This window comes from Ornithodoros turicata, chromosome 7, assembly GCF_037126465.1.
Source record: "Ornithodoros turicata isolate Travis chromosome 7, ASM3712646v1, whole genome shotgun sequence".
NCBI lineage: Eukaryota > Metazoa > Arthropoda > Arachnida > Ixodida > Argasidae > Ornithodoros > Ornithodoros turicata.
This window is the reverse complement of record NC_088207.1, coordinates 41,044,348-41,058,049: the sequence shown is the minus strand read 5'-3', so window position 1 is coordinate 41,058,049 and position 13,702 is coordinate 41,044,348. Positions and strand designations below refer to the sequence as shown.

Genomic DNA, 13,702 nt, shown 5'->3' with positions numbered 1-13,702 from the left:
GCATTTCTACTGTAATGCTGGCGCAGTGGCTGGATGAAGCGAGACATATTAATAGGTAAGTGGAAAATAACTTTCGAATAGTTTGAGACTCGTCCAGAGGTACAACTCGGGACGCCGTATACATTATGTTAGTGCTACGTAAATCGTCGTAGCTTTCACAATCACTGAAGGACGTCGACGACGGTCAACTATGCGGAAGCCGGAATTAATTGGAGTCAATAGGGATTGTTAGTAGATCTGAAGCACTCTACGAAAACGATGCGGTAAGGGAAGCTGTGAAATCGAAGATGAGCCGCATGACGTCAGACACTTACGAAATACGCATCGTACGCTATCGCCGTTGCCTACGTAAGGGATAGATTTGGTAGTTCAGCGCACGCGCAAAACATAGAGAATGTACTAAAACTCACTGATAACCTATCATGCGATGTTCCGGTACAGTTTGTTTGAAATGCTATCGTTCTGGCGGTGTGCATCTCAGAAATGTTATCGGACAAGAGATTCCGCCGTAGTAGCGGTTCTTTTCTCTCTTCACCCTGGTTACGACCCACTACATTTATTTATTTCAAATTAGATACATACATAAATACATGACATGGCTGTTTCGTGGGCTGGCTGATATGTACTCGGGCTCAGTGCAGCCATTCATGTGTGTGACTGGGTAACCGGGGGGGGGGGGGGGGGGGCACAGGACAATTTAAAGACACCAGAGCAATTTCGTTCCAAGCTGTGTTCATGATACACGCAGTTTCAGGCAGTGTGTGGCCATTGAGGATGTGAGCGATAAACGCATCGCGGACGACAAATGATTGTCATAGTGGAATGTACGAACTAGCATATTTCACGTTGGTAAGTGCAGGAGTTCACTTTTGAGCATAGTTTATTGTTTCACAAACATTGATCAAAGCACATGATTACTGTTTGTTTGTATCCCCTCTGAAGGGGTCAAGCTAACGCTTATTAATTACAGCTTTCCACGTTCCCTAATAATGCTTAAATTACAGCTCTTATTTGATATTCAAGGTGCGATAAGGTTGCGTGTTGATACTTTTTATAGCATGAGCGTTTTATTCTAGATGGTTTAACTGACTGAAGTTCCACATATCTTTTGTGGAATTAGTGAAATTTGTATTCCCCCATAGGAATTAGAAATACGCAGAGACATCGCCATGTTAAATGCTGCGTCGCTCTTGGAGCACAAACATACCCATGCGCACAATGCACTGTAAATGCCGCATACATTTGATAGCTAGTGCTTACACGTGTGCCTACGCATTTTACATGATACACATGCTTGCTATTTACTTGTAAGCCAGGTACTTACAGTGTATGCCAGACAGGGCGATGCTTGAATGACCGTGAGCATGTATACGCTGTCGAGAAAAGAAGTCCTTTGGCACCACTGCATACGCTCACGCTCATGTCAAAAGCAGCGGATGTGAGCCACAGCTGCATTCACGTGCGGGCATGCGTCTCACTGCGGTAGAAAGTGCCGAGAAATCATGGAAGTGCTTATCACAGAAGAAACAGAGGAGAGGTGTGTGAGCTCACCGACTGTTTCGTTATCAAATGTGGAACTTAGCTTCTTGCGGGATGAACCATGTGCGCAGCCAAAAATAAGGAAGGGAAAGGGCAGATCAATAGACATACTGGAACGTGTTGCCTGCTGACGCATCCCAAGCAGCAAAATGTACTGAAAGTCGAGTGCAATAGGGGTGGACGGGTAGGTGGATGGCCTTGAACAGGCTCGTGAAACTGAAGTACTCTGATAAGACGAATACCGACCACCCCTATTGCACTCGACTTTCAGTGCATTGTGCTGCTTGGGATAGCTTGGCGTTTTGGCCCGCGGAACTCACTATCACAATCATCTGATAAGGCGTGAGCTCAGTCGCAGGTTAAGAACTCACGTGAAGGTCGACATGGCGTATAGCTGAGCTCGATCATGCCGCATATTATTGCACTCGCTCGGATAATATCACACTCGCGACCAGATCATGTGTTATTTTGCCGATCTCTGGTCACAAGTGTGATGTTATCTGGTGAGTGCGCTAATATGAGGCATGATCGAGCTCAGCGATACGCCATATCGACCTTCACGTGAGTTCGTAGCACGTGGCATAAGGCTCATGCCTTATCAGATGATTGTGGTCGTGAGTTCCGCGACCCGAAATGCCTAGCTATGCTGTTGAGTAAACTTGTGGCGAATTCCACTGGTCGGTTTGGGGCAGCTTTTTCTACTCCTCGCTCCGTGACGGAGTGCTCCCTCTTGCTCCGCCAAGAAAGCTCGGATTCAGCCGGAACTCTAACGAAGCATTGTCGTAACTTCCGTATCTTCAAGGCCGAGCAACAGCAAGTGTCACACAGGCTCGCCGAGTTTCTCGGATATGGGCGACGACTTCCGTCAATTGGGGAGTTCTAGCGAGTCGTTTTCGCATGAACGAAACGACCGATTCGAGTGTCGCGCATGCGCATTACGAATGGGTGAACGAGTCGTGGGGAGCGCAGTTTCGTACGAACGACCCACTCACGCCGAGTCGTTGCGTCGTACTCAGCGTACACGACCGACTGGCATCGGGAAGCAAGATGGCGGCTGTTGTTTGCAGTAGCGGAGCTGCAGGGCGACTGCGTGACGTTTACTGGGGCCGACGATGTACGAGCGTATATCCTCTGCGGTAAGTTGTTGGATGTAACGACGTATTCATAAGAGCGTTTCACACGCATCAGCGGCCAGTTGCGGCGTCAGAACATGTAGTCCGTGTGAGAAAGCTTGTGTGTTTATGCAAGGCGCGTTAAAGCTATGCAAAGTGCTCGTCCCCGTGTCGTCACGTGTTTGGTCTAACTATCGAGAGAGGCTTGCACACGAGTAATGAACCCTTTTCAAAGCAAAACTACCTCCAAGATTATCGTGATTCATCAACGTGAGATCGAGTCTCCCTACTGTGCCAGCGTCTGCTTGACAGCGCATTGACAACACGGTGACCGAGTTGGCCTCAACTGCAGCCTTCTGCAAAGGGAAAGCCTGAAAGTGCTCTGCGATATGTCATGTTTACTACAAGATGTGAATAATCAATCTGGAATACATTTGGAGATGAACGTTTCTTCCGATCTGCTAAAAGTATCTGTAGTTCGCTTCCCATTCGCTTTTCGAATCGGCAGAATCGGTCGTTTGGTAATCGGGCAGAAACGACTCGCTAAAACTCTCTATTATCTTGGCTGGAGCGCGATTGTTTTTAGGTGGTGGATCGGATATGGTGCCTGCGTGCCAGATTTCGTTGCCCTCACGCGTATTCGGGTGCTGGCTCCACATCGACCAGTGGAATTCGCCATTAATTGTTAGACACCGTTATCTGTTATTGTTATCTGTCTTCTCTCTCCATTTCGTCCTCCGATATCAACCAACCGAGCCAACGTTACTGGCAACTGGGTAACGGCTCACTTTTCTGAGGAACGAAGTAACGACGGTTACTTTTCTGGGGGGGGGGGGGGAATATATATTTATATATATATTTATTTATTTTCTGCAGTGTGTAACTAGTAACGGATTTTGTTACAAAAACGGCCAACGCGTTACTTTTCTTGTTTTCCTTTTTTTTTTTTTTTTCACTCAGTTGCACTTTCGCTTCAGTATGAACGACCCCCTCAAATGTGTCCACCGTGACATTGTCCTTATGCATGGTACGTGTCGTTCTGCCCTGGATGTTGAGTCACCGGGTTCCTAGAGCCGTCTGGAACAACCACTTTGTGATCTTCCTAACTTTGCTATGGCGGTGTTATAAAGTTAGGAGAACATTCTATATGCATTTTTAAAAGTCATCAACCTGACCTGGATGACGCGCGGCTTTACGCCTTAACTCGAGTCAGTACTGAATGCCATAGCACCCTCAGTGCAAGGAAAGACGAACACAGGGAAAGAGAGAGAGAAAGAAACCAAACCAGCACTGAAGTGCTGTGAAGCAGCGAAGTGCACTGCAGTGCTTGTTCCATCTCCTTTTGGCCTGTGTTCGTCTTGCCTTACACTAAGGGTTTCATTGTTTGTATGCTATGGGCTATGGAGCACCCATCCTCCAGTAACCCCGGAATGCGTGGAAAATGCCCGCCCATGGCCATTTCGAGCACCACCTGCTACGCAAAGTAAATTCAATGTGAAACATCAATTAAAAGTAAAATTATGCTGATTTCATAATTTCGCTATGTCAAATATCCTTCGAAACGGAAAAATAACTCGTTGCTAACAAATAACCAGAACGCGGCCCTTCTCGCTTCTCAGTAACGAGTAACGTATTACGTTCGTTGTTTTTCCTTTTTTCGATTGGTAACGTATGTTCCAACACTGTCTACTCCCAATTATTATTTCATCACGTAGCTGCGCACGAACGAACAGCATGCCATCTTTTCATCGCTTTCATTTGCTACTGTCAAAACGCATAGACCACCACATATATAGAACACCATTGTGGTACACTACAGAGGTGGGTCATGACAATATTTCTTTTTCTACTAACTGAAAGCGACAAAACCCCGTGCCGATGGGCGAAATAAAGGACTGGACGAGACAAAGCACTGACTGACAAGCAGGTTTTATTCCAGAAAATCTACACCGGCGCCCGAAAAGTATTGCAACCACACAATCACTTATGGTGACAGACTCTGGTGATTATATATTTGTTCGCACGCTAACTATGCACGAAATCAATGTCGTATACACAAGTTATGCATGTATAACTCCGCCCACACGTCGGGTGATGATGATGATGAGGTAGTCCTTGTATAACGGCTTTTCATTTCTTTCGCCTCGCTTCCTCAAAGGCCTTCTCGTTGCATGACAGAACTGTGTTGAGCAATTTTTCCCAGCCACACATGGCCACTGGCGTCATCAACTTATCGCCGACCAGCTGGTGGAAATAGTCCTTCATGACGTTCGTGAGATAAACGAATTGTTGTGTAGTTACCCCTTTGCGACGAGAGTGGCTCAAGCCATTCTTGCGTATCAGGGCCTCTACCAGAACTTCATCGTCTATATTGTCAATAACTGCTTGTAAAAAGTAGAAGACGGCCAGAGCATGAGCGGACAGTCGTGGGCTGGTAGTTAACTTTTCGAGACTCATCGCTGCAAAATCGTGAAATACCTCCTTGCACTCCGGGTATTTCTTGAAGAATTCCAGGAACAGACCTACGCCATTGGAAGCGTAGTTTTCAGATATCTTGGACCAACATAATTTGATTGCCTTCTTTTCTTCAGCTGTCAAGGGACCACTAAGGTCAAGAACGACAGGTCTTTGACCGGTTGAGTCCTTGCTGCTTGACTGGCCCATCGCTGTAATATAGGAGCACGATATCCCGAACCTGGGTGCACCAAAGGAGTTCTTCCTCCGGTATCTTCGTTGGCAGTATTCACTATGTTAGTACTTCTTTCTTCACTACGTTTGCAGAAGCACGCCGTGAGGTCACGGATCTGTGAGACATCGAATGCTAGCAGTAGCGTCAGGCAGTCCCACATAAGTCGTTATGCCATGGAGCTAATTCCACCTGTCATTGGCGCATACTTACGGAAACAACGTTTAACCGAGGTACACTACTTATGCGCACAAGGCAGCGAGAACGTAGAAGTTGGAAGACATGCGCAGTGTCTGCACGCGCTCAGCGATGACGTCCGAATTTGTCTGCACTTTCTTTCTGCTCACCAGTTATAAAACAGGAGATATTATGCATGCTGTCAACAACCCCGTTTCTCCTGTTGTTAGACGTGTGAACAGTGAATTTTTTTCTTTTTTTTTTTCTCATGGGCGACAGAGAAACGCGGTTCTTTCTGCTCTAGTCAGGGACAGATCTAGGGCCACAGATGGCCATATAGGGCAATGGAGCAGCAATGAAGCTTGCAATGGAGCAGGTAGCACCCATGGTGGGTTGCTGAAAGCTCCAAGGTCTACTTGATTTTACTAATTTATTAACTAACTAACTAGGCTGTTTCACGTAGCTTCAACCAAGCTGGCCCCTCAAGCTGTAGTTGTTGTTGTTGTTGGTGGTGGTGGTGGCGTAACTGCTTACCGTAGTCGACCACGTTAAAGTGGGCAACGTCACGACTACCGCAGGCGGCGGGGGGGGGGATTGTGCGTCCTGGGCCGACTTCACGGGAATCGTGCCGACGTTTGTCTTGAAGCTCCTGAGGAAAACCCTGGGAAAGCACACAGAGAACACAACCGACGCCCCGATTCGAAACCGGGTCACATCCCCGTCCCTCTCTCCGCGGAATGCCGTAGTTGCTGTAGTTGTTGTTGTTGGTGGTGGTGGTGGAGGAACTGCATGCCGTGTTAGCTGTGGTGTTACACCTTAGTCCAGAACAACCAAGAAATCCGCTCGGAATTGCGAAGGGAGCTACCCCAAAAAAGTCCCGAAGTTGAGGCTTCAGAGTTTCGGGTATTCAACAGCGCACCAAATCAGTCGCAAAGATGCGCGGAGGGCAGGACATGTTCCTGCCCCCATGAAGCTAGAACAGTTTATCGCCGGACCGGCGTGCAGCACAGGACGCGCCGATAACAAGGCGGGTGACATTCCACCATACGTTGATAAGCGGCAAACAAAAATGATTCCGCCTCTTTTTTCCCGCCCTGTTTTTTTTTTTTTTTTTGACCTGCTATTTTTTATGTGGGCAGGAGCATGTCCTCCTCTCCACAAATTTTGCGTCTGATTTGGTGCGCCGTTGAATACCCGAAACTTTGAAGACTCAATTTCGGGACTTTTTTTGGGCAGTTCCATTTGCAACCAGGGTGTCGAACCGAAACGTTTTTCGTTCCGGTTTTCGTTCCGGTTCTATCATAAACGGTCGGGTACCGGTTCTGCTCCGGAGCAAAAAAAAACTGTTCCGCTTCTGGTGGGCATATTCATTCCCAGAAAAAAAAATCAATGTTGCAAAATATAAACCCGTTTATTCCGCACACATGGTGTTTAATATTAACAGGCAGCTGTGAAATTGGTAGCTCCTGGTTTCTCTAGGTGACTGTCTGTTTAAATAGGCTGTCTCCTTTCTTGAAGCCATTGGTACAGACGGACTTGTTTGTTGTGATGTCATACGTAAAGTACTTTCTTGCTGGGTTGGTGCGATCGCGTCCCATCCGAATGTCTGTTGCTGCTTCCTAGCCAGCAAAGAACCACCGCACGAGTACGACGCAAATCGAGGTTTTCTCTCATTTTTCTCTTCTTTTTCTTTTCTTCGTGTCCTGTCCACAAAAGAAGTGTCAGTTCGTACGCGCTTGCCCTCGCGGATACCTAAATGTATTCAACTTCGCTGTTCTCAAATAAGGGACGCGTTGCGCGACATTACCGATAGAGAAGCCGTTACGCAGCCCCCTTGGGTCGTGTTTAGTTCAGGAGGGTTTGTGCGAATGAAATTAAAACGAACACTACGGCACATTGGTAGAGTCACAACCGGTCACATGTACCTGTAAGTCTATGTGCGCGAATGATAAAACGTTACCAAGGGGTCATAGTATACCGACATACATTCCACCGTAACCGTAGCCCTCGTAAAGTATTCGTGACATGACTTCAGAACACACGACGTCAGTTTCATTCGCTCATTCGTAGTCCAAACCGGTGAAGCTTTTTCTTGGACCGAAAACCGTTCAATCAATTTTTCGGTTTCCCTCCTGAGCGAAAAAAAACGTATACGGTTTCGATTCCATTCCTGTTCGCACCAAAATAGCGTTTTTTTTTCGGTTTTCGGTTCGCTCCGACACCCTGTTTGCAATATCGAGCGGATTTCTTGGTGGATCTGACTAAGTTCGCTGCGAGCTCTCTAATTCGGTGGAAAAAACGTTAGGTTGACTCGGAAAATTTTGGAGTTCAATTAAAGAAATTCAATTTCTTTTATTTAAAATCAAATGAAAATATTTTTGCAAGGTGGCAAATTCAGTTGCCACACAAATGCCGTTGACCCCGTATTTTTCCGTGGCCCCGTTTTTTTATAAAGTCCGAATGACACGTTTTTTGAAACACCCTGTATATATATATATATATATATATATATACAATGTCCTCTCAGGTCACACGTAATGGCATTCGGACAAACTGACGTTACAGAAGATGGGAACGAACTCTTGCGTGCTGCGGACAGGCACCCCGCATTACCTCGGGAATGTAAGCTCTTGTGGTTCTTACGAGAGCCCTGTGGGCAAAGCGGATTGACGGCGCTGCCCGCAAAGAAAAAAAAAACGTGCTCAAAGAACACACCCCTTGCGTAGATGTTGTGTTTGTCAATGTGCATTAGTCTGCTGTCTCGAGGTGGATTATGTGATTTCCGGGAAGCGTCAATCTGTTCTCTTGCGTTAGGTAGGTCCATTCCTTCTCCATTTACACTCTGGCTGGAGTGATATCGATGCCGGTCGGCGGTTTCTCCGTGTATTATTACATTGGATTAAGAATACCTTTCGATCATCATTCCTTTCCCCGTTAGTCGCTTCTCTTCGCCGACCATCTCATCATGGATTTTTTTTTTTGTCTGTATCAAGCGCGTCGAATGCATAACCGAGCAATGTCCTGTGTAGCATCGTGATGCGACTGGGACAAGTAAAATTATGTGTTAACAGATAGCAGTAATTTGAGTAACGTTCATAATGAGTAAGGTCGTATGCGTATGTGTATATTTCTCCCTCTTCTTTTTTAAAATCAAATTACGTATGCAGGCAAACTTGTGACTAAAAACACATATTCCAGAAGCTATAGAAACACGTTTTACATCGAAAGTAACAAACTATAAACATATCTTTGCATTTCCTTAGATGCATCCCGATTTTACAGGGGTCGGACAATGAAACTGAAACACTGCCGATTGTCGAGCTTATTTGCGTTGGGTATAAAGTCCATGCATATTTCAGCAGTGTTTAGTGCTTTTTTTTCCCCTAGCCGAAGTTTACCCGAAGTGGATGTGAAAGCGTGTGAGCGAGCTTACACTCTAAGACCAGAACGTCACCGCATAGCATGTTGCGCCGCAACCATAATCCCGAATGACATCGTTCTCTCCCATGATTTGTTGAAAATGCGAGGCTTATGCCTTTTTGTGACACTTACGCAGTTATGTGAATTGTCACAAAACCGCGTACGTCCCACGCTTTCCATAAATCAAAACTGATATAGGTATCACTCTGCACAATGTGTCTTCAGCGTGCTATGTGGTGAAGCGACAACGGCAAGCCGGCCTCTTCACCACCACCACCGCCACCACCACCATCAGCTTTAAGGGGGGCGTGTACGCCATTTTGTGTCAATTATCATGTATGCAAATTAACAAAACAAAACAAAACCGTTCACCTCTCTCTGTCTCTCTCTCTTTTCCATCATCCGTGGGAATGATTGGTGGACACAGTGCTAGGCAGTGAAATTCTGTTTTTAGGCTGTACTCTATGGGAAGCTGCTAATTATTTTCCTTCTCAAGCGATACCTCGTGGAAGTCCTGTGTCAGAGTAAACTCGATGCCTACACCCAGACGGTACCAGTACGTTGGACAAATGAGCCGCCCATCGGCCTGCGTCCCATGGAACTATACTCAACGGAGGCCACAGGATAACCCCTACACTCTAAGAAAAAAAGCAGTAAAACGGGGAGTAATTGCAGCTTCTACTCCCCTAGTCTGCAATTACTCCCCATTTTAGTCCCCTAAACCAACATTTAGTCCCGACATTTACTCCCCAGGACTGCAAATTGTCACTAAACTTCGCGAATGGTCTCCTGAATGCAACAGTCTACGTAAATATGTGCCCTTGGTCAATTTGAACGACATAAGGCTGTATAACTCAGACCAAGTAGCAATTTTCCAGCCACACAGAGTAAGAAACAGTTAGCGCACCTTTCTTCGCAAATTGTGCCCTACATGTGTCGCAAGATTTTATATCACTCGATATATCACGGCTGACGGTTTACTTCAAAGTATTTTCATGCATGCGCACCAATTATGTACCTGGGACTCTTACAACAGCGCGTGAAACGCGGTCTTCACTCTGTGACATTCATTTACTCCCGTGCATTTACTCCCGAAAGGGACTATTTTTTGTGGCAATGCAATTACTCCCCAAAAGGAGTAAAAGTACTCCTTTTTTTTCTTAGAGTGTACCAGGTGGATTCAAAATAGCTGAAAGACTACATTCCAATGGGAGAGTAATAGTACTTCTATGGTAGTGCATCAGTCACACCATCGTCTTGAATAGTCTTTTTTTTTTATTGAACAATCTCAGTTCGACCCACCGATGGGAACTACCTGTCTATAGTATCTATGGTAATGTCCAAAATCCCTCGAGATAGGTTGATAAAATCCGAAATTCGCGAGCTGTTGTGAAGACAGCATCCTGCGGCAGTAGACCCACGGCGACCTATCGTTCCCCACGGTAGGGTTAATCGGCTTAGGATCGCCGACCACCAACGTTTTAGACCTTATACCCCAAAGCCAGGGATAACAGCTTAATCCTTGGTCTTGTTCCTTCACCGATCACTCGGTTGGTCGAGGTTCTTTCCTTTCTATTGTTTCTCGGCTATTTTCTCTCTCTGTCGTACATCTTTCGAAAAAGTTAGTATACATTTGTAGGAAAGGCAGAGTGCCCCAGCGTTTCTGGCCAATTAGTGCAAGCAATGACCGTACGCGGAGAATGCATCTAGTAAATCGTAATCACTGCAGCTGCTGTGGGAGTTGTAGGGAATCAACAATAGTACAACAATCGCTTCAACAACAACCACACAATAACAACATTAGGAAAGAGTAAAAATAGCTGGAGAAGCAAAAGCAATTGACATGCGTTTTGTTGCCCTATCCTGGGCGGAAATCTGACCAAGTCACTGATCTCGTGGCTCGACGTATCTACCTAAAGTGTCATTCCGGACTCGAAAAACAGCGTTCATTTTATTTAGTCCATGAAAAGAAGGTGCCTCAAGGATTCTATGCGCGAAATTTCAATCCTCTTTACGAACGCTATGTATTTCTGTCAATTTTTGAAGATCTGCTGAGCCTCCACAAGTTTCCGTGACGCGAGGAGCGGGTGACGTAATCATAAGCCTACAAATTGCAATAATGTCATGTTCTGGAGAGGGCACTTGTCTCCTAGCAACGACGCCGTCGTCCTGGGAGGGTCACGTGGTGGAGAAGTCACGTGACAGTGATCGAAAGAGGAGAAAATGGGAGAGATGTCTTTTCCCTCCTTTGTGTTTTCTCGAAGGTCGGAGCGGTCGGATGATATGTCACGTGGGGCTCCGCTAACGGAGCGCAAAAGGTGAGCCCCCCGGAGGACGCGAAGGGCGGCAACATTGCCAGATGAGAGCCGGGCGCTCGGTCGGAGCCTAACAGGACGCCACAGTTCTCAAAAATAAAAATTAATTTTCTCTAGCTTTCGCGTCACGTAGAGCCAGGGATGCAAAGTAAATGCAGCAATGTAAAGTGAGACAAGAAAGTTTCAATAACATAACTCTCGTAGGGTTCTGAAGACACGGGATTTAGTCGTGACTTTGAGCATGACTTCCTAACCGATAATCCTAGCTTGGTGTCCAAGTTATTTTTAGTCCCTCGAGTCGGAAGCGAAAAAGAGCCCCAACCTATCTATCACTCACACACGTGTGTGGTCCTATTTCTACGCATCTCCGTGCCCACACAGCAAATAAATTCACTATATCGCCCATTGATTCATTATGTAAGCAACGCCACGCGCAGAGTGCACTCGCTTCCACCGATGCCGTATCTCTCGAGCTTTATGCGTGTGGCCTATACGTTTATTCTACGCCCGTAATATGCAATATAACATTCGGGTGCAACCACCCACGCAGGCTGGGATTATTGATTTTTCGTAAACATTCCGTAAACACAATCGATCTTCAAAGCGGTGCTAATATCATTCATAAGCGCTCGTGTGGTATGTGGATGAGAGCTAGATCGCTTCAAATTAGATGGGGCATGTATTATGGAGGAAGCTGCACTATGACAACTTGCAAAAAGGCATGATGTTCTGTATAGCAAGCAACCAAAATTATGATGCCGTGTGTTCGGTTTGAAAATTATATTTTAACTTTTCTTTTTCTTTTTTTTTCTTGACTGGGTGCTGAGCATGGACGACGAAGGAGGGAATGATAGTTCGTCGACACCTTCCATCGATACGGCTTCACGGGGTCTTTCCAGTTCTGAGAGGTAAAAGATGCATCCATTTCATCCCCACACGAAATTCATTGTGGACGCCGAATTAAGCCTTGCTCGAACAGCGCTGCAGCATCGCGTGAAAGTTGGATCTGTGATAAACGTAATTTTTTTTCTGGCGTAAATCAAGGGAAAGCTCCAGGTGCAACAGCCCTATGGGGAAACTGCACAGTCACGACATCAGGCATTATTGCTTCTCCGCATTATGTCGCCGTCTCCTCCTAATCATCTTTTATATACAGGGTGTCCACGCTAAGTGTGAACAGATTTTTAAAAAATATATATAACACTTTTTCCAAGATGAAATCAATTGCAATATAGCATATAAAGGGCATTAGCAAAGTCCAAAGGCAATGTCTTAATTTACTTTCATTAATTAACTTTTTAATTATAAAAGCTACAAAGTTGTCCCAATGAGAACATCTGTTCCTTTCGGTCACCTGATATCGTAGCCGTTTTCAGAACAAAAATCCGTTCGATAGATCGCCCGCAAAAAATTCTTGAAGGAACGCCATTTTTTTCTTTATTTTGTTCATTTGGTCTTTCTTTCACCCCCAATGTGAGAGGGAGAAACAGCACACTATCGCCTCTCGCGTCCTGGAAAAAGATTAAAAGGAAACAGAAAATGCAACCCAAGATAAGGCCAGTTTCGATAGAGTCACCCGATACATTTGTTTTTGTTTCCGCAAGTTAAAGCTCATCTTCGACGCATGAGGCGGCACTGTGCTCCTTCCCCCTCTCCCGTTGGGGATGAAGCGGGATGAAGCGATGAAGGAGCGTCCTGGGCCGACTTCAAGAGGAACTGTGCCGACATTTCGTCTGGAAAGTCCGCCGGAAAACCCGGGGAAAACCTCGGACAGCATGGCCGGTGCGGGGGCAGGATTCGAATGCGCGTAACCGCCCAGTCTCGGCGTGGAAAACGGTCATCCTAACCACTGTTCCACTGAAGCTGGTAAATTGATAGATGATGTGTTGAGAGAATGTAAATGGATAAATTGAACACGCCATAACGTAAATAAAGAGACGAACACGCTGTGGCTAACTTTCTTCATGCGTCTCCTGCAGAGCAACAGCTTCCTTGTGCATAACAAATATTTTAACGCGAGAGCTAACGCATAAATCTGCGTTCCCCGGTACCTCTCCGAACTGTATTGGGACTCCGCTGAATTGAAGTTTATGTAACATTAAATAACCAATTTTGAATTCTACATGTCGTATTCTCTTTGCAACACAAGCAAGGCTTAAGTCTACGAAGTTCACAATATTGCGAGTTATCACACGACCACCAGTAATGCGGGGGTAGTCTACCGCCCCTGCCGACGAAACTCCCCAGGCATAATCACAAAATAATGTAGTATTCGTAGTTGTTGTTGTTGATGATTATGTTCGTGAGCACAGCATTCGCAATAGTGTTTGGCTGTGAAAGCTGCGCTACCTTTATTCCAGCCTCGCAGTCAGAAAGGAAACTTCGGCGAGCTCCCAGTTTGAGAACACACACATAGGCTCAGTTTCAGCAGCAGAGATCAGCGCTAATAGGGA

At 45.9% G+C, this 13,702-nt stretch overlaps 1 protein-coding gene across 1 annotated transcript; it reads right to left on the bottom strand.

Annotated features, from left to right (window-relative positions):
- Positions 1 to 4,781: 4,781 nt before the first annotated feature.
- Positions 4,782 to 5,315, bottom strand: LOC135400606 (globin-like). The gene has a single exon (XM_064632439.1). It carries the CDS (start codon positions 5,313 to 5,315, stop codon positions 4,782 to 4,784), a length of 534 nt encoding a protein of 177 aa, XP_064488509.1.
- Between the last annotated feature and the right edge of the window lie 8,387 nt (positions 5,316 to 13,702).